Here is a 21,774-nt window from a genome sequence, read left to right as displayed (position 1 = left end):
ATGTGAGCAGAGCTCATGATCTATTTCCAAGAGGCACGTCAGGGCAGAAATATGAAGCTACTCCTCGGCTTCCCATCCGCACCCCCCCCCCCCCCCCACTTCTCTAAATCGTCTTGGGTTCTCTGCTTTTACAGTATGTTCCCTTCAGAAGTTGAGGTGAACTTGCTAATACTTTCATTGTAATAAAGGTTCGCAACCCCCTTGCTGTCGAGTGAAGCTCTTAAGTTACATTTTATTCCGCATGGATAGGCGGATACAGGTCAGGAGAAGTGTTTACGCGCGTTGTCAGGGGATTGAGGAGGTGCCTTTAATCGTACCTGGGGCTTAATGGTTCTGGGTTAAAAGACCCCTTTTCTGTTCTTTGCACCAGCAAACAGAAAGTCTCTGGCCCTAGCCCCTGATTTGGGAAAGCTAAAAATAACCCCGAGATGTCATAAGTGTTCGAACTTGGCCAATGCCTGGCCCCCCTGCTATCCTTAGCACCCAATCCAGCAGCGGTGCATTATCTCACGGTGGGGGGGGGGGGGGGGGGGATTAGATACTCACTTTGCTCTTAGTTGTATATGGTCATAGCAAAGGCATTCCTGAGAATCCATGCCTCTGATCACGGGGAGGGGAAAGGAGCTGGAGGGGAGGAGGGGGCTCAAGAGCTTTTTAAAAAACCACCTCCTGCTTAGGATCGTCACTTTTAGTGACACAAGTCCGGGAGTCCTTCTCTCTGGCTCTGCATTTCTTCCAGGCTTGCCTCAAGGGACTGGGCTTCACTCTCTCTCAACCTTACAAAGTCATTGATCCAGGACCTCTTGTGGGGGGGCTTTGTCGTCTCTTTGTCAACTGGGAAATTGGAGAAGAGAAAAAAAAAGGGGGGATTTGATTGCATCTTTTTTTATTCAGGCGTCGTCCAGTGGAGATAGAGCAAAAACCCCCGTCTTCCTCCGCTGAGTTTTGGAGGGGACCGATCAGATCTGCCAGTGTGTTGGAGGGGGAGAACGAGAGCCCGACCGTCTCCGTGGGGAGTTTTGGCTGCTTCTGCCCGCGTTTGCCGGGGGGGTGTCTCCCTAGCGCTCACTGTGCTTCACTTCTCCCTATCCGGCTAAATAAGGCGCGCAGATCTCCAAGATGAGCGGCTACACGGAGGCGCCTCAGTACCAGGGCGAGGAGCAGGAGGAGATGCCGGCCACCGAGAAGGACCTGGCCGAGGACGCTCCCTGGAAGAAGATCCAGCAGAACACCTTCACCCGCTGGTGTAACGAGCACCTGAAGTGCGTGAACAAGCGGCTGGGCGACCTGCAGCGGGACCTGACCGATGGCCTCAAGCTCATCTCCCTGCTGGAGGTGCTGAGCCAGAAGAAGATGTACCGCAAGTACCACCCGCGACCCAACTTCCGCCAGATGAAGCTGGAGAACGTGTCCGTGGCCCTGGAGTTCCTGGACCGGGAGCACATCAAACTGGTGTCTATAGGTAAGGGGGTGGAGGAGGTGTGAGCCACTCTCGGAGTTCGAATCCCAGCTATGTTTCCCTCTTTCTTGGTACTGCTGTAGGGAGGTTTCTGCCCTGGTCCTATGTATGTGCCATCCCCCCCCCCCCCCCCTTCCTTTTCTCTGTACTTTGGGGAGAATGTCTGTCCCCTCCCGGTCACATCTCCCCCAAAGCTCCTTATGTTACCTCGTTGCACCAATTCCATTTGCCCTTCCTTCCCCCCCCCCCCCCCCCCTTGCTGGCCAGGCAGCGTCCCCCTCCCCCCACCCTTGACTTTCCCAGAGCCCCGGGAAGGGCACTGTACCCAAAGATACAGAGAAAGAAGTTTGCGTGGTGGAGAGGACTGGGGGAGGGGGGGAGCAGCACTGATGCTGGAACCTGGTCGTGACTCTCAAATCGCTAATTATCACGCTATAACTAAAGTTGGACAGGCATAAGGAAGTGGCAGCAGAAGCCCATAGTAGATGTTTCTGTAAAGGCTGAGGCTCAGTTAAGTTTTAAGTTCTTGAACTGGCTGGGAACTAGTATGCAAGGCAGTAGACTGTAAAATTAGCAGGATTCATATTCAGTTTTCATAGTAATGTATGCTTCCATTACAATCATGTCAGAGTCAACCAGATAAACTTAAACATTGAACCATCATCAACTTTTGCACTTATTGCTACTACTACTACTACTACTTAACATTTCTAGAGCGCTACTAGGGTTACGCAGCGCTGTACAGATTAACATAAATTGACATAAAGGACAGTCCCTGCTCCAAGGAGCTTACAATCTAAAGGGCGAAATGTCAAGTAGGGGCAGTCCAGGTTTCCTGAATAGAGGTATGATGGTTAGGGGCCGAAGGCGACATTGAAGAGGTGGGTTTTGAGTTATTGGCCCCTAACCCCCACTCTCCCCCTTCCCCAACCAACTTAGAAATTCAACCATTACTCAGTGGTCTCTCTGGGCCTTGGCTCTGATAGCCCCCCCCCCCCCCCCCCCGGAAAGCAGACTCACATATTACATTTTATACAACTGCGTTTGCAATACCCCCTTTTTCTTTGCATTCCTGGTTCAATCAAATTTTGTTTATGTTGTAGCGATTTTATTGAGACCAGCATATTCGAACTTTTTCAAACTGTACACTGCACAACTCTGCCAACATCATCGGCTGTATTCAAACTACTTAAGAACACTTAAGTGTCAATGTTCAACGCCTGGGGCAACCAACACAGCCTCAGTACCAACACTTATCTGAACCCACCCCCACCCTTGCCCCAACAAATGAACAGGATTATATTTTATCTCCTCACTGAAATCCATTGCATGCCAAAGAAGAGGCTTTCGGTGGGCTCAGAGGGGGCATTCCACACAGTTTGCCCTATCCTAATAGGAAATGGCTCTGCACCTTCTCTGCCCCCCCACAACCCCTGAAGTTTCCAATTCTCACCATGCCAAGGAAAATGGAAAAGCAAAGGGAGGAGGGGAAGGACGAGGAAGAAAGATTGTACCAGCAAGCTGAATCCAGCAGTAGTCAGAAAAAGTAACTGAGAGGGCTGTTAGGTCTTAGAAATAATTATTTCAATCTCTAGTCCTTTTCCTTTTAACATTTTCTTGAGCCTATTATCTATCCATCCTGAGCATTCCTGGGGCATGCGTTTTTTGGGAGTTTCTGCCTTCTTTATCCCCAGATATAGTGGAATTAGAAAAGGTACAGAGAAGGGTGACGAAAATGATAAAGGGGATGGGGACGACTTCCCTATGAGGAAAGGCTGAAGCGGCTAGGGCTCTTCAGCTTGGAGAAAAGGTGGCTGAGGGGAAATATGATAGAGGTCTATAAAATAATGAGTGGAGTGGAACGGGTAGACACGAATCGTTTGTTTACTCTTTCCAAAAATACTAGGACTAGGGGGCATGCGATGAAGCTACAAAGTAGCTAAATTTAATATGAATCGGAGAAACATTTTCTTCACTCAACGTGTAATTAAACTCTGGAATTCGTTGCCAGAGAATGTGGTAAGGTGGTTAGCTTAGTGGGGTTTAAAAAAGGGTTTAAAAGGGGGGGAAATGAAATCAGGTGTATTATTTCCACTAATATTGGACAGTAAGTGTGTTTCCAATTAAATTAATTGATTATACACCGTCTTGGGTTTGAACAAGCCAACCTGATGATCAATGTGGAATAATGATTCAGATAAATAATAACTGGGGATAATCAGGTTAATACCACGTTTTCTTGGTTCACTGTTGTTTAATTGATCTCCTTGTCTTGTTTCACTCTCCCTATTTATTTTGTGGTCTAAGAAAGAGAAAGATTGTATATAATCTATTTATCGAGTTGAGATTGTTTTCTTCTAATAGTGTATTAATGTACAGTCATCTCTGTATTACTGTTTGCAAGTGACCCTTGTAAAATGAAAAATTATTTAAAAAAAAATAAAAAAGGTTGGACGGCTTCCTAAAGGAAAAGTCCATAGACCATTATTAAATTGACTTGGGGAAAATCCACTATTTCTGGGATAAGCAGCATAAACTGTATTGAACTTTTTTGGGATCTTGCCAGGTACTTGTGACCTGGATTGGCCACTGTTGGAAACAGGATGCTGGGCTTGATGAACCTTTCGTCTGTCCCAGTGTGGCAATACTTATGTAGGTTAGTACCTGAGGAGGTACCACAGTTAGGGTTGGTTCTCCTGGTGCCATCTTGTTGAAGGAAGAAGTCTGGGTTCAGGGGAGGTAACCTGAAGATTGGCTTTCTGTAAAAAGTCCAGCCGGTTCTGAGTGATGACGTCAATGTCCCGCCTGCTGCTTTCTGGGCTTGAAGAACCTCACTGGATATGCTTTTCCCTGAGTTCCCTGCTTGGGAATGGGAGCTGTCTGGGTTAATGACACATGACTTGCCCGAAGTGTTAGTATTAGCGACAATCGAAGCCATTTCCACACTCAGGGAAGGTGTTTCCGGCAGCAGGGCCTGGATGCCCACTGGAGCTTTAAACAGCTGCCCGCTGAAGAAGGAAGGCTCTGTGACTCCTATTCCCTTCAGAGCCTTTAAATCAGAACCGAAGAATGCTAGACTCATTCCTTGGGAGAACTCTGTGAGCGGATCCTAAGGGCAGAGAAGCCTGTGGAAACTCAACAGGGGTTGGCCGAAACCAAATCCTTGCCTTGTCTAAGCCCAACGCCTACATGGTGCCAGCTGTTGCCTTTTATAAACCATTTTTGTTCATAAGTGGACTCATAAAATTAGGTCACTCCTAAAAGTGCACAAGGTACAAGCCACGGCATACTTGTAAAGCACATGTGCTCGAGGGCAGAATGTGGGTGGAGCATGAATAGAGCTGCAATCTACATGAGCATTTTACAAAATACACATGATCGCATGTATTGAACATTGTCACCAGGGAGCTCCCGGTACAATCAAGAAACAAATGTCCACCAGCAACTTCAATTTTAAGGCTTTTATTCCATGCAGGTTTCTAGTAGACCTGATACACGGTTCCAACAGCAGCATTCACCTTCAGTCTTAAACACAAGTAAGCCACCTGAAAGTGTGTGGCAAATAGTCCCCTTTAAGCAGTAGGCTGCCAGCACCTACCAAGATTCAATACAGGCTCACAGTCAGCTTCAGTCTGGGCTCTTTATCCAGTGCACAGTAAACAGTAGTTCAATTCCCAAAACAAACAGTTCATTCAGTTCATCATCCCAGTTCAATCACAAAGCAGCCTTTACCTTCAGGAGGTTTCAATACTTTAGGGACTTCTCACACCTAAGGGATTTTCCCTGCAACTGCTTCTCTCTCACTTCTTCTCTCCTGAACTGAACTCCTCTGGGACTCCTTCCCACCTGCCTAATCAATCCCTGGCTTCTGCTCTCACAACCAATCATTCTCCTTCCACTAGCTTCCCTCACACCCATACCAGCTGAGGTAAGCATTAATGAGGAGCTCCTGCACACAGGGTTTCCTATCTCTCTTTCCCCCTAGTGGCAGCCAATCTACACATCCTGCCAGCTTACACCCATGTCTTCCCCGATTGCAGCTAGGAGTCCAGTCCGGGTTCTTCATCTCACTCCCTGGCTCCTTGCCTGCAATGCCTTCTGGGACTTGTATTTCAAACTGAAACTGCCTTAACCCAACTATCCTGGATGTGACTATTACAACATACATGCATTTATACCTGCTCTCTAGTAGGCTTAATAGCCATGCCATCAATTTAGGTGCAAGTTTTGCATGCTTAAGTGGCTTTATAAAATAGGCAAAAAGAAGGCACCTTCCTATCCTATTAATCTAGGCTCCCTGTTATAAAATTACCCCGTTAGGGGGAGATTCTATATATGGCACCTAAAAAATTGATGCTGAAATTAGTGCCTACGGAACGAATTCTATAAGTGGTGCCTAGATTTAGGCCCGGAATATAGAATATGCTTAGTTGATATCTCAGTGACTAAAACTACACGCATCCATTTACACCAGTGAAAAAACATAGCTTTACACGCACCGGGCCATATTCTATAACTATGCGTATAAATTTTGGAATGCTCATAACCAGTCTCCTTTTTGCCTGCACACGTTAGAAGTTCAGCATACTTCATTACAGAATACGCATAGCGCGTTGTACGCGTAAATATCTCATATTACATTTCCTAAGCTGTAAAGCTTAAACCCAGTGGCGTTCCTAGGGGGGCTGACACCCAGGGCGGATCGCCGATGCGCCCCGCCCCCCCGGGTGCAGCCCCCCCGGAACAGCGCAACGCCCCTCCACCGGCAAAAAACCCCCGATCCCCTGGCGAAAGAACCCCCCCGGGTTTACGTCGCTGTGGGGGGGGTGCCGCGCGCCTGCCGGCTCTTCGTTTTCATGCTCCCTCTGCCCTGGAACAGGAAATAACCTGTTCCGGGGCAAAGGGAGCATGAAAACGAAGAGCCGACAGGCGCGCGGCATCCCCCCAGCGGCGTGTACCCGGGGCGGACCGCCCCCACCGCCCCCCCCCTTGGTACGCCACTGCTTAAACCTACAAAACTTACCAAAGTACCAAACTCTGGAACTCATTACCCAAGTATATCAGACACTGAGTCGATTATATGTCGTCTAGACGTTTACTTAAGGCCCACTTCTTTAGATCTTTGTTCAGCTAATATGAAAAGAAATTTTTTTAAATAGTTGTATTAATACTAATTGTCTTGTAATGCTTCTTCTTAATTTGTTATGTAAGCTGAATTGAACCTGAGTTTTCTTGGTAAAATGCAGGGTGGGAATGTCATAATAATAAATAAATTAATAAAGTGCAGTTATCAGCGCTCATTAGTTTGTTAAGCTTGTTGAGTTGTGCGTGTTGTTATAGAATCCGCTTGGATTTCGGCACGCATCTCTAGGTGCGCTATATAGAATCTGGGGGTTAATATTTTTGAAATCTGTTCCTTTTGTGCCACTCTCACCATCCTGGTTTTTAGTGAAATTGGGGTGCTGCTGAACCGACTCGTATTAGACACCTGCCCTAGTGTCACTCCATAGGTCTAATGAATGAACAGAGTGAACAGTGGAAGACTGTGCAAAGGTGGGGGTGTGTGTGTGGGGGGGGGGGGGGGGGAGGCAGTGGTGTAGCCACAGATGGGCCTGGGCCCACCCACTTTGGGCTCAGGCTCATCCAAAACCGTTGACATCCTTGTTATGGCTGTTGGAGATCCTCAAGCCCCGCCAGCTGAAAAGATCCTCCTCTGATGGCCTCTGAGGGCCAGATGTCACCCCCTACTGTCTGCAATCGGTGGCACTGTCCATGCACTCCCACACTGGCCCCCTGCACATGCTCGGTTTTCATGTATGCACAAAAACTAAACATACACAAGGGCAGGGGCCTGGTGGCAATGCATGGACAGTGCCATCAACTACAGAGAGTAGAGTATGACTTGTTCTGGCCATCTGAGACCATCACAGGAGGACCTCTTCAGGTGGCAGGGCTTGGGGATCCTTTCCAGCTCAAGTATTTATTATACGAGTTGAGAGGTGCTGAGGGGAGGGGGAATTATGTGCCCACCCACTTTGGGCTGAGGCCCACCCAAAATGGCACATCTGGCTACCTGCTGCGGTAAAAAAGGCCGCAGCGCATGGCAAAAACAGCCCCCGCTGCTGGCACGGGGCCCTATTTACCGCAGCTTAGGAAAAGGATCCCTAAATATATTTATTTGAGAAGCTTCCAGTTTTGATTGATATAATGGATGTGCTGAAGTTAAACATAATTGTCACATTTGCTAAATGCAAAGGTATTTGCATTTTGAAAATCGAGGTATGTGTTGTGATATGTTGCATATGTGTGAGATTACAACACATTTTGGAATATTTTTTCACACCTCAGGGAGCTTTTTTATTGACTGATGATAGTACTTTTTCCTAAGGAACAGTTGTTTTAAAATCCTGGTTTTCTGTATTTATTCACAGAGGTCTTTGTCACCACTTTTCAGCGATTTAACTAGCGGTTACATCTTTGCGCTTTTGAAAATAGGAGTTTTTTCAATGTTTGACTTTTCTCTCCTGTTCTCTTTAGTTCATGTATTAATATTTCTTATACAGGACTTATTATTTCTTCTGTACATTTCCAAGTCGGGGAGTGAGAAAGAGGAGGAGTGGCAAACTGGGAGAGTCAGTGAGTGCTGGAATAGATGAGTGACCATGAAAAGTGACAGAGTGGTTAAGTGAAAGTGACAGTCTGGAACAGATGCTGAAAGAATATGTCAGTGACTGAGTGGTTCCAAGAGAGAGTCCGAGAATGACAGTCTGGTTGCTATTATTAACCCAAATCATACAGAATGAGACATACACCAATAGAAACCAGGCATCTCTAGTTCTTCAAAGACACTCCTCATACACGTGGAGGGGCATAATCAAACGCGAACGCCCATCTCCGTGGGCGGCCATACGAAAGGGCGGGACAAACTGCATTTTCGAAAAGATGGCCGCCCATCTTTTTTTCAATAATACGGGTTGTGCGGGGCAAATGCCTTGGATTTGTTCGTTTTTGAGCTGGGCGCTATCGGTTTTTAGCGATAATGGAAACCAAAGGTGCCCATGTCAAAAACGAGCAAATCCAAGGCTTTGGGTCATGGGAGGGGCCAGGATTCATAGTGCACTGGTCCCCCTCACATGCCAGGACACCAACTGGGCACCCTAGGGGGCACTTTTACAAATTAAAAAAGAACATTAAAAGAGCTCCCAGGTGCATAGCACCCTTCCCTTGTGTGCTGAGCCCCCCAAATCCCCCCCCCCAACAGCCAATGCCCACAAGTCTACACCATTACCATAGCCCTAAGGGGTGATGGGGGGCACCTACATGTGGGTACAGTGGGTTTTGGGTTTTTTGGAGGGCTCAGCATTATGCATCACAAGTGTAACAGGTAGAGGGGGGATGGGCCTGGGTCCACCTGCCTGAAGTCCACTGCACCCACTAACAACTGCTCCAGGGACCTGCATACTGCTGTGATGGAGCTGGGTATGACATTTGAGGCTGTCATACAGGCTGGAAAAAAAAGTTTTTAAAGTTATTTTTTTGTGGTGGGAGGGGGTTAGTGACCACTGGGGGAGTCAGGGGAGGTCATCCCCGATTCCCTCCGGTGGTCATCTGGTCATTTAGGGCACTTTTTGGGACTTGTTCGTGAAAAAAAAGGGTCCAAAAAAAGTGACCTAAATTCTAGCTAAAAACGGCTATTTTTTTTTCCATTATCGGTGAAAGTTGCCCATTTCTGTTCGGCTGATAACCACGCCCCAGTCCCGCCTTCACCACACCTCCGACACGCCCCCATCAACTTTGGCTGTTTCCGCGACGGAGTGCAGTTGAAGACACCCCAAATCGGCTTTCGATTATACTGATTTGGGCGCCCACGGGAGAAAGATGCCGATCTTCCGATTTGGGTCAAAATATGGGCGTCTTTCTCTTTCGAAAATAAGCTGGATAGTCTTTATCCGCCCACTGACCCCAAACAATAGATGCAGAGCAGAATTAAGGCATTTCTTTCTACTACTACTGGTACAAATGGAATATACAGATTCTGCCGTCATCCTTCCTAGATTGCGAACTGGCTCCAGATTCACCTGACAGGGTTGAACAAGTCCTGGATTTTCCCAGTTGAATAGGAACCAGCTCTGTGGGTGCTCCAGCACCCCCAATATTGAGCAAACTCTTTGACTGTGTAATTTCTGTTGGGTTTAGCACCTACAATCATTTTGAAAAGTTGGATCCTATGGTACTTGCAAGTTCTGATTTTCCAATTGCATTCCATAAGAACGGCAAGACTACAAGACCCTGCATGCAGTGGGGTAAACCTAAGACTGGATGACCTCGTTAGATAAAGCTGGGGCCAGTTGGCAACCCTAACTCCTTCCACTACCCTTCTTTACTCGACATAACAGAAAACCAGGAAAAAACCCACTCATCACGAATGCTAGCATACCTAGCACAGCAAAACAGCCCTACATTCAAACAAAAATTCACCGACTACGAACAATTAAATAGAGCTCTGGAACACCAGTACACCTCTTACTGGAAAGCGAAACAGAAATAGAAAAATGAAGGCAGATGAAAGCCATATGGCCTATCCAGTCTACCCGTCTTTACATCTACTATTCCTTTCTCTCCCTTTGAGATCATATGTACATGTTCCAAGATTTCTTAAATTCAGATATAATTTTTGTTTCCATTACCTTCACCGGAAGGCCATTCCATGAATTCACCACTTTTTCTGTGAACATTTAAGATGGGAAAACAATCTAGAGTGATGCTGAATCCTCTATAAAACCTGCTTGTTAGTAGAGTCCCTCTCCTCAATCAGCCATGCAGGACGGAGAGAGATCCTCACCAAATACAGAATAAGTGACCACAAAGTAGAAATAGAAACGTGCAGACAAAATCTGAGTTGGAGGTCACATAAGCCAGGTTCTGCATGTAGGGGGTCAACACTCAAGAAAAAGATCTAGGTGTTGTTTGAGATAATACGCTGAAATCTGCCCAGTGTGCGATGGTGGCCAAAAAAGCAAACAGGATGCTACTGCTACTATTTAGCATTTCTATAGCGCTACAAGGCTTACGCAGCGCTGCACAAACATAGAAGAAAGACAGTCCCTGCTCAAAGAGCTAACAATCTAATAGACAAAAAATAAAGTAAGCAAATCAAATCAATTAATGTGCACAGGAAGGAGGAGAGGAGGGTAGGTGGAGGCGAGTGGTTACAAGTGGTTACGAGTCTAAAGCAATGTTAAAGAGGTGGGCTTTCAGTCTAGATTTAAAGGTGGCCAAGGATGGGGCAAGACGTAGGGGCTCAGAAAGTTTGTTCCAGGCATAGGGTGCAGCGAGACAGAAGGAGCGAAGTCTGGAGTTGGCAGTAGTGGAGAAGGGAACAGATAAGAAGGATTTATCCATGGATCGGAGTGCACGGGATGCTAGGAATTATTAGGAAAGGGATGGTGAATAAGACCGAAAATACTACAAATGCCTCTGTATTGCTCCATGGTGTGACTGCACCTTGAGTATTGCGTTCAGTTCTGGTCGCCATATCACAAAACAGTTATAGAGGAATTAGAAAAGGTTCAATGAAGAGCAACCAAAATGATAAAGGGGATGAAACTCCTCTCGTATGAGGAAAGGCTAAAGAGGTTAGGGCTCTTCAGCTTGGAAAAGAGATGGATGAGGGGAGATTTTTATGAGAGTGGAGGAATAGGGAATATTATCACACTCTGGTGTCCACGGACGATTGCTTCTTAATAATATTCATCCTATTTTTTTTTTTTTTTGGTTAGGAACAGGGTGAAATAACCTTAAGCGATTTTGGAATCATTTAACCTTCCATTTGGTGATGGTAATTTGCATTCATTAGTTTCTGCTTAGAATAAGAAGGAGAATCAGGTTTTATATATGAACTGGCCTCATAAAGGTTTATAGAAAACAGGAGACTGAGGTGCCCTCCCTGGTTTGGGGTCAGTTTTGGCTGAAGTTTGGACAATTTTCAGATTGTTTGAAAAAATTAATGCATGCAGAATTTGATTAACACAAACATACATTTTTTAGCAATGCATAAATCAACTTTTATGCACATGAATTGAAAGTTTTATGTGCATAAAGTCAATTTTGTGCAGAACATATTTACATAGTAACATAGTAAATGACGGCAGATAAAGACCTTACAGTCCGTCCAGTCTGCCCATCAAGATAAACTCATTTTACATGGTATGTGATACTTTATATGTATACCCGAGTTTGATTTGTCCTTGCCTTTCTCAGGGCACAGACCGTAGAAGTCTGCCCAGCACTGGTTTTGCTTCCCAATTACTGGCTTTGCAACCCAATCTCCACCAAGATTCAGTGGATCTATTCCTTCTAAACAGGATTCCTGTGTATTTCTCCCACGCATGCTTGAATTCCATTACTGTTTTCATCTCCACCACCTCCTGCGGGAGGTCATTCCATGTATTATTCAAGCTGAAACTGGAAACTAAAAATCGCCAAAACTTGCAAGCACAAGTATGGGCACATGTCCAATTTGCATGCACAATTTAATTGAATAATGAGCCAATTAGCACTAATTGGCTTTTTAACAAGTAATTATTGGCAATAATTAGATTGAATTGGCATTTATGTGCGTAAATTTAGCTGTGGGATATGTGCCTAAAATTTATGCATGATCAGAAAAAGGGGATGTGGAAATGGGAGGGGCATGATCATAAAAGGGGCATTCCTAAAATTAATATGCATTGTTATAGAATAACAGGATATGTGTCTAATGGAACAGTATTTATTTAGATTTTGCTCACACCTTTTTCAGTAGTAGCTCAAGGTGAGTTACATTCAGGTACTCTGGATATTTATCTGTCCCAGGAGGGCTCACAATCTAAGTTTGTACCTGAGGCAATGGAGGGTTAAGTGACTTGCCCAAGATCACAAAGACCACTAGTGGGACTTGAACCCCTCCACCTCTGGATTGGAAGACCGGGGCTCTAACCACTAGGCCACTCCGTTTGAAACATGGTGCAAATGGCCATGCCTAAAGTTAGGTGCAGTTGTATGGTGTAAGCGCTATTCTATAAACTGTGCCTAACTTTAAACGTGGCTTATAGAATTGCGCTTTTTTTATTGCTGATTTTTTTTGGTCCCATTTATAGAATCTAGCCTATTGAAAATTGATATATGAAGTTTGCTTCCTTCTTTTAGGCAGGGCCAGTTTTAGACATGATGGGGCCCAGGGCACAAATTAAGGAGGTGGGGGGGGGGGGGGGCATAATCTCTGCTCTTCCTCCCCCGATCCTCCAACCTTCATTGCTACTATGGGGTTCAGGCATCTCTTACCACCACAGTCCATCCTCCCTGCCCCTCACCTTGAGGTCTTCTTTAAAGTGTTTATTTCCCTTCTCAGAGGGGCCCTGGTGCGGCAGTCATTCTCACAAGCTGCATCCGGCTGGCCCAAAGTTTTTCCTCTCTATCGCAATTTACCCAGCCGCAGGCAGCTTGTGAGAATGGTTGCCGCACTGGCAGTGCCGTAGCGGGGCGGCTGGCACCTGGGGTGGGTCGCCGCCGCGAACCCCCCCGGGTGCAGCGCGGCGCCCCCCCTCCTCGGCGCACGCCCCCTCCCCGGCACGCACCCCCCCCCTCGGAGCACATTTTACCTTACTTTGGCAGCGCGGGGCGGGCGGGAGGGCCGATCCGCCCCCGAGCCCACGTCACTGGGAGCTGCGTCGGCTCCATTGGTTCTTTGCTCTCTCTGCCCCGGAACAGGAAGTAACCTGTTCCGGGGCAGAAGGAGCAAGGAACCAACGGAGACGACACCCCCCCCAGCGGCGTGCATCCGGGGCGGACCGCCCCACCGCCCCCCCCCTTACTACGCCACTGCGCACCGGGGTCCCTCTGAGAAGGGAAATACATTTTTAAAGAACATGAGACAGGGAGGAGGAGATGGACTGTGGTCACAGTGTGGTGGGGAGAAGGAGAAGAGAGGCTGGACTGCGGGGCCTCCTGGAGCTGTGGGGCCCAGGGTAGCTGTCCCGCTTCCCCCCCTCCCTTATTGCCGGCCCTGCTTTTAGAATATAATGATGCAAAGCTTGGAGAATATTGCTAGCCTGATTTCTACAGTTCATGTGGTTACATCAGCCTTGGGGATAAATCCACCTCCAAATGTAATTACTTGTGGTTATGTGGCTGATAGAGGGGGAAAGCTGGAAGTGCCCTTTACGGGGTCAAAACTTTATGGCTTAAGTTTGATTCTATTTAAGGACTGATATTGGTGAAAACTCTCTGAATTGAATCAGTCTTGTATCTTATCCTATTCTTTAGGGTAGGGTTGTCTGCCTGGCTCATCAGGTACTTAGTGTGTCCTTCTCTATGGAGCGATCTGAAATGTGCTCTTTTTAAGTCCCTATTCAAAACACATCTTTGGATATGGAAGATTTAAAACTTTTTGGTCTGTTTTTGAATACTCCATTTCTTTCAAGATTATAAAGCATGTGGTTTTCATTGCAATCAGTTACGTACTTTCATTTGGGACCAGAATTCTCTTGACCCATGACAGTTGAGTTGTAGAAATGGTCATAGTAATCAAACCCTAATTGTCCTGTTGGATGATGTACAGTGTTTTAGGGACTGTGATGACTGTGGTTCCCTGATCCCGCTTGATGTCTTTGTAGCATTCAACCTGATTGATCACAAATTCTGCCAGGCTCTGTGCAAGGACTGAGCACAGATGGAACTGTACGGCAATGGTTCTCTGCTTTTTACGGGATTGTTCTCAGCAGGTGTAACTTGGAATTTTTTAAAAATTGAGCCTCTTCCCATTGTATGTGGTGTTCCCTGCTTTCAACAGTTCTTTTCAACGTTTGTCTAAAGCTTCAAAGAGATCGCATCAAATATTTGCAGGAAATATCCACATTTTTACACATAAAGTCTAGCAGTTTGTCTTCCTGGGTGTAAATCACTGCACTGTACTTAAAGAGTTTTTTATTTACTGGCTGGTACATGGGGTCTGGTTGGGGAGATTGGGTTTTGAAATGCTAATGAGAGGGACAAAAGCAAAGTGAAGGCTGTCATCGCTTTGTATGAAATGTGATTGTTGTCTATGTAGGTGGTAACCATGAGACCAGAGGGACAGGAAGTGACATCAGAGGCGGGGACTTTGGCACCTTTTATCGCTGGTGCCCTGAGCCACTGATGAACTGGTCAAACGGTTAAGCTGGCCCTGCATAGGGAAAGGAATGAAAGCCATAGTGCCTCTGTATAAGAATCTGGTGAGACTTCATTTGGAGACCACACCTTCAAAAAGATATAAACCTGATGAAGTCAGTCTAGACTCTAGAGGGTGGCTATTATTATATTTTTAATTTATTAGGATTTATCGCCTTTTGAAGGAATTTTCTCAAGGCAGTGTACAACAAGAATAAGTCAAATATAAGCAATAGACAATATTCAAATAACAATACAATGTATGACATAGCATGCCATATTACAATGAGGGGCATAATTGAATGCGAACGCCTATCTCCATGGGCGTCTATGTCCGAAAACGGGTAAGTGAAGAGGAGGGACAGACCGTATTTTCAAAAAAAATGGACGTCTTTTTTTTTTTTTTTTCGAAATACGGTTTGTACGGACCAAATGCCATGGATTTGTTCATTTTTGAGCTGGGCGTTTTTTTTTTTTAGCGATAATGGAAACTAAAACCGGCCAGCTCAAAAACGTCCTAATCCGAGCCATTTGGTCGTGGGAGGGGCCAGGATTCGTAGTACACTGGCCCCCCCTGACATGCCAGGACACCAACTGGGCACCCTAGAGGTCAGTGCGGTGGACTTCAGAAGCAGCTCCCACATGCATAGCTCCCTTACCACGGGTGCTGAGCCCCCAACCCCAACCCCCTCCCCCAAAACCCACTACCCACAAATGTACAACACTACCATAACTCTTAGGGGTGAAGGGGGCACCTACATGTGGGTACAGTGGGTTTTGGAGGCCTCCCATTTACCAGCACAAGTGTTACAGGAGGGGGGATGGGCCTGGGTCCGCATGCCTGAAGTGCACGGCGGTACCCACTAAAACTGCTCCAGGGACCTGCATACACGCAGGCCTCTAGGACTTGTTGCTGCTGTAGAACCTCGGCACACCAGTTGACACCTGAACACTAATGTCTCCGAAAACGTCCTTTATTTGAATAAGCACGTTTACTCACAGTTAACCGCAGATCAGAGGTTGTGCCCCACTGGCAAAGAGTCTTCCTGGTACTGAGATTAGCAGTAGGTCAGAGCTGGCAGAATGCTGTACAATGCCCACTTTCAGTAACGTGGGTAACACATGAAAGGGATTTAAAACTGGCTTACAAAAATGGCCACTACCTCATGGACTACCGGAAACAAAACAGGGCACACTTTGACCCAGTAAGCAGAAGGAAAAACACCATGGGAGTAGAGCCTACCAACTACCAACATCGTGAGCATGTAACACAAGCTAGTGGAATCATGGAGCCCAATACTCTACACCCTCCACGATGCATTGCTGATGTGACTCTGCAGTCCGCATAACAGAAAAGGTGTCACACTCACCGGAGAGCCACATTAGAACCAGGGAAAGGCTGTCACAGGATAGAACACATTCTGCTGTCATGGAGGTGGGTATGGCATTTGAGGCTGGCATACAGGCTGGGAAAAAAGGTTTGTAAAGTGCGTTTTTTTTGGTGGGAGGGGGTTAGTGACCACTGGGGGAGTCAGGGGAGGTGATCCCCAATTCCCTCCGGTGGTCATCTGGTCAGTTGGGGCACTTTTTTGGGATTTGGACCTGAAAAAAAAGGGTCCAAATAAAGCGGACCAAATTCTCGTCCAAAACGCCCTTCTTGTTTCGATTATCACCTAAAAACGCCCATCTCTCCTCAGCCGATAACTACTCCCCAGTCCCGCCTTCACCACTCCTCCGACACGCCCCCGTCCACTTTGTTCGTTCCTGAGACGGAGTGCAGTTGAGGACGACCAAAATCGGCTTTCGATTATACCGATTTGTTCGCCCATGGGAGAAAGACGCCCATCTTCTGATTTGGGTCGAAATATGGGCGTCTTTCTCTTTTGAAAATAAGCTGGAATGTCAACCAAATACGCAATAAAACATTTTAATAATAATGGTCAGTAGCTTCATTATAAAGCATATGAGGACAGACAAGATATGTATACCCTGGAGGAGAGGCAGGAAAGTGGAGAAATGATAGAGACATTTAAATACCACTAACATAAATTCATGGGACTGAAGCCTATGTTTTGCAAGCCATTTGGAATACGGGGTATGACAAGTTTAAATTAACATATTTCAGTGGAAATGAGGCTATGGAATGAGGGGTCATAGGATGAGGTTGAAAGAGGGTAGATTCAGAAATAATCTAAAGAAATATTTCTTTACAGAAAGGGGGGGGGGGGTGGATGCATAGAACAGATTCCTAATGGAGGTGGTGATCGGATCTTAAGGAAGTATGGATGAAATACTGGAGGAGGATCAGGGATTGTACAGATGAGTAGTTGGTGTGGATGGATAGACTACATAGACTGTACGGTCTTTATCTGTCATTATGTTTTTGTGTTTCTATGTGCAAGTGCTGGGGAGGAAAGATAGAAGGTGTGGGTGATGGTCTTATAATTAACTTGCAGCTGAACTATATGAAAATTGATATTCGCTAGTTGTGTCTTTTTAGCGCATTATTTTAAAGCTTATTACCAGCTCTATCTATGCCCAATCGATAGTGCGGGAGAGGAAGGCGCCACCCTCCTCCCTCCATCCCCTCGCTTCTGGTGGAAGACAGGGGATGGGAGAGGAGAGTGGCACCTTCTTTCTGAGCAGTGTCCTCAGTGGAGGAGTAGCTTAGTGGTTAGTGCAGTGGACTGTGATCCTGGGGAACTGAGTTCGATTCCCACTGCAGCTCCTTGTGACTCTGGGCAAGTCACTTAACCCTCCATTGCCCCTGGTACAAAATAAGTAACTGAATATACGTAAACCGCTTTGAATGTAGTTGCAAAAACCTCAGAAAGGTGATATATCAAGTCCCATTTCCCTTTCCCTTATGACATCACAATATCAGAAGTGAGCCAAGTATCAGGCAATCAAGCCATTGTGACATCACCGATGAGGTTGGCTCTTATTGGTGGAGGAGTAGCCCAGTGGTTAGTGCAGTCATAGGAGCCCACTCTGTGGGTGCTTGAGCACCCCCAATATTTAGAAAATTCCTTGTATGTGTCCAGGGAGGGATTATTTCCGTTGGGCTTAGCACCCCCAATAATTTTGAAAAGTTGGCTCCTATGAGTGCAGTGGACTTTGATCCTGGGGAACTGAGTTTGATTCCCACTGCAGCTCCTTGTGACTTAACCAGGGCTTTTTTTGAGGGGGTACTGAGTACCGGCACCTTTTCCATTGTCTGCTAAAATTGACCCATGGACCCCATGTTTTAATGAAAGAGCTCAGGCTCTACACACCAAGTTTGCCTTGTCATGGATTCTGTGACTGGTTACAGGGGACCTGGCAATTGTGGGGTAGGTCCATCAGTGATCACCTCACCCCTGAAGAGTGGCCTAGCATTTGAGTACCGGCACCTCTTTTGCTAGTAAAAACACACTGGACTTAACCCTCCATTGCCCCTGGTACAAAATAAGTACCTGAATATATGTAAACTGCTTTGAATGTAGGTATATCAAGTCCCATTTCCCTTTCTAACAGAAGAGGGGGAGGTAGGAAGGGGATGGTGTTACAGTACTGCTTTAGAAGAAGCAGTGCCATTGAACAGAACCCATTTTTCAAATTCAGCTGTAAGAAGCACTCAGGGGGTCCTCTGTTAACGTGAGGTGTGGGGGGAAGTCAGAGGAAACAGGCCAGGAAAGCCTCACCCTATAGAAACATTTCCCAGTCTTTGTGCATAGATCTCTTTGCAGCTTATGATGAAAAGCAGCCATCAGGAATGGAGGCAGGGCTCTGGGTGTGATAAAACAGGCCAGCTGGTGACAGATGGTGTATTGCCACCATACTGACATTCACCAGAGCTGTTGGGATGGGAGCAATGTGTATGTGAGTGTGCTGGGAGGAGAGGCATGATCCAGCTTCTGTTTCTACTTGCACATTCCTGCTGGCTGCTCTGGGGCAGCTGAATATAGCAGCTGAGCTTCATCTGACAGCATTCGGGCCTTTTTCAATATGACCTCCACTCCTCTCTACCTCCCTGTTCTCTGCATCTAGTTCCTCTGACTTGGGTGGAAGCAGCACTGCAAAAGTCCTGCAGAATCCCAGAAGTATTTTGGGCAGCTCTGTACAAGACCTGGCTGATGGCACAAAGCAGGGATTCAAAAAGCACTTAAAAAAACTCCCTCGTTTCACCACTTAAATTGTACAGTACATACATCTGTGACTGCATCATTCATTTGCCCCCTTTTTTAAATGAAGTGGTAAACTTTATGTTTCATTCAAATACAAGTTATATATCATCGGAGACATTACTGAAAGAACCTATATTAATTTACATCTTATACCATAAGAGGCGCTGCTGGCAGCACCTTGTAAACGGTAAAACACTATGCTCGTTTTATTTGTGCCTTAGGGGTTCTTCCTGCTGTTGCTGATTTTCACAGTGAGTGAAGAGGCCTCATGCTGCGTGGGGTGCCAGGGTTTCTGAGTGAGTCATTCTCCATTGCTTTAGTCCTACCCCCAACCCCCTAATTTATGAGCAGGCAGCTGAGAGCATGTGGGCTATTAAAAAGGGCAGGTGTTGTGACAGAGCTACCTCAGAGCATGGACAGTAACAGGTGGTAAACGGCCATGATAGGGTGCAGAGCAGAACTCCTGAAGGCAACCTGTGTCTTGCACCGCCAGTGGCTGCTGCAGTGGCCTTGGAGACATTGTCATAGGCGTGGCTGCAGATTCTTTCAAGATGTTAAAACTTATACAGCAGAAGGACTGGATCTGACCTAGAAGGGCCACGGTATCTTTTGAAGTTGTTTAGTGTGGTAACAACCATGGCCATCTCCACTGCCAAACTGTTCCTAATTTTACCACTTCTTCTTCTCGTGGGATAAACACAAAGCAATCCTGTTTAGAAGGAATGGATCTATGAAATCTTAGCGGAGATTGGGTGGCGACGCCAGTAATTGGAGAGTAAAACCAATATTGGGCGGACTTCTATAGTCTGTGTCCTGATCGTGGCTGAATAGATATGGATGGGCTGGAGTGTAAATTTTAAGGGGCTTTGACGTTAGCTTCAGAAGTTTAGTACAGGAACAGTGCTGGTCAGACTTTGTACGGTCTGTGCCCTGAGAAAGGCAGGGACAAATCAAACTCGGGTATACATATAAAGTATCACATACCATGTAAAATGAGCTTATTTTGTTGGGCAGATTGGGTGGACCGTACAGGTCTTTATCTGCCGTCATTTACTATGTTACTCTTTGGAGTTCTACATGGAATGTTGCTACTAATTGGGATTCCAGAATCTTGTAACTCTTTAGGATTCCAGAATCTTCAGACCTTCTAGTACAGGAACAGTGCTGGGCAGACTTCTACGGTCTGTGCCCTGAGAAAGGCAGGGACAAATCAAACTCGGGCATACATATAAAGTATCCCATACCATGTAAAATGAGCTTATCTTGTTGGGCAGATTGGGTGGACCGTTCAGGTCTCTATCTGCCATCATTTACTATGTTACTATTTATTATTTATTTATTATTAGTTATTGCATTTGTATCCCACATTATCCCACCTCTTTGCAGGCTCAATGTGGCTTACAATTCTTCATGGATGATGGAGGTAGAAGAGAACAAACAATTGGTTTTACAGAGGGTTTTGGGTTACATGGTGGTGAAATACATGATGATTTTAAAGCAAAAGACATTAAAGAGCATTTCTGGATATATTAGAGATACGTGAAATACATGATAGTTTTAAAGCAAAAGACATTAAAGAACATTTCTGGATATATTAGAGATAGTGCAGTTATATGTGTTGATCTTTATGATATATTTTGTCAAAGAGATAAGTTTTCAGTAGTTTGCGAAAGCTGGTCAATTCATAGACTGTTTTCAGGTTGCGTATATGTAATATGTAATGTATATGTATATATATGTAATATATATATGTGTAATATATATGTAATATATATATATATGTAATATGTAATGTATATATATATATATATGTAATATATATATATATGTGTAATATATATGTAATAGCTGGTGGATTACAGAGGGAAATATGAATTGAAAACTAGGGGAGGTGTGTGAGAATGGGCAAGGTATACTCTCTGCCTCTCTAGTTATAGATTGACCCTGTCTGTACATATATCCTATATCTCATTCTCTCTCAACTCTTTTTCATACATGTTCCCTCTACCTCTGTTTTTTCGCTCTGATTATACACTCTGGCACTTTCAGATACATCCTTTGTCATTTTCTCTCCCTCTACTTGTACCTGATACGTTTTTCTTATCCTTTCTCTCTGGCTATCCTTTCTCTTCCCTCTTACTTTCTTTTTGGGCATAAATTTGGATCTGGAACATTCTTTGCTTATGACACTATTATATTGTAGAACTCATCCCGGGTGTTCCTTCCAGTGCTTGCTCTGGCAGCCTCATGCAATCCTGCAGCCAAGAGGTATCTCATCTCTTTAGCATAAGCAGTGTGAGCCTTCTGCCCATGAACGGTCATTTCCCTTTACTAACAGTGAAAGGGTAATGGGTCATTGTCCATTCTGGAGACTTCTAGGCCTCTGCGGACCTCGGTGTATGTTTATATTGTGCAGTCAAGGAAGGAAAATCATTATCTTTGTCTTTGTCTCAGAAGGCAACAGCCAATAGCCAGGGCAGCTGTAACAATGGATGATGACATCACAATGCAGTCTAACTCTGCTAGGATTTTAAATGAATTAGTAGAGCACTGTGAAAAGGGGAATGTTATTTTTACATTGAAAGTGAAATCTGTATACAGATTTCTCATAGCCAGAGGATGTGGTAACAGCGTTTAGTGTAGCTGGGTTTAAAAAAGGTTTGAACAAATTCCTGGAGGAAAAGTCCATAGTCTGCTATTGAGATAGACGTGGGGAAGCAACTGCTTGCCCCGGGATTGGTAGCATGGAATGTTGCTGCTAATTGGGTTTCTGCCAGGTACTTGTGACCTGGCTTGGCCACTGTTTGGAAAACAGTATACTGGGCTAGATGGACCATTGGTCTGACCCAGTATGGCTAGTCTTATGTTCTTATATTCTTATGTAATGGTTCTGGAAAATAAAATTGGATTCTTTACAGATTATAATTCCTTTTATTAGATCTGCATAGGAATAATCTAAAGATA

The 21,774-nt window shown here is 45.5% G+C and overlaps 1 protein-coding gene across 1 annotated transcript in view; it reads left to right on the top strand.

The window, feature by feature from the left end:
- Positions 1 to 706: 706 nt before the first annotated feature.
- FLNC (filamin C) overlaps positions 707 to 21,774 on the top strand; it is a 193,265-nt gene continuing 172,197 nt past the window's right edge. Inside the window, 1 exon segment of the mRNA XM_030217139.1 lies at positions 707 to 1,462. Within this exon segment, the coding sequence (XP_030072999.1) occupies positions 1,120 to 1,462 (343 nt within the window). The 5' untranslated portion in view covers positions 707 to 1,119.

The sequence above is a fragment of the Microcaecilia unicolor genome, chromosome 10, assembly GCF_901765095.1.
Source record: "Microcaecilia unicolor chromosome 10, aMicUni1.1, whole genome shotgun sequence".
NCBI classification, from domain to species: domain Eukaryota; kingdom Metazoa; phylum Chordata; class Amphibia; order Gymnophiona; family Siphonopidae; genus Microcaecilia; species Microcaecilia unicolor.
This window is presented reverse-complemented; position numbering and strand designations above follow the sequence as displayed.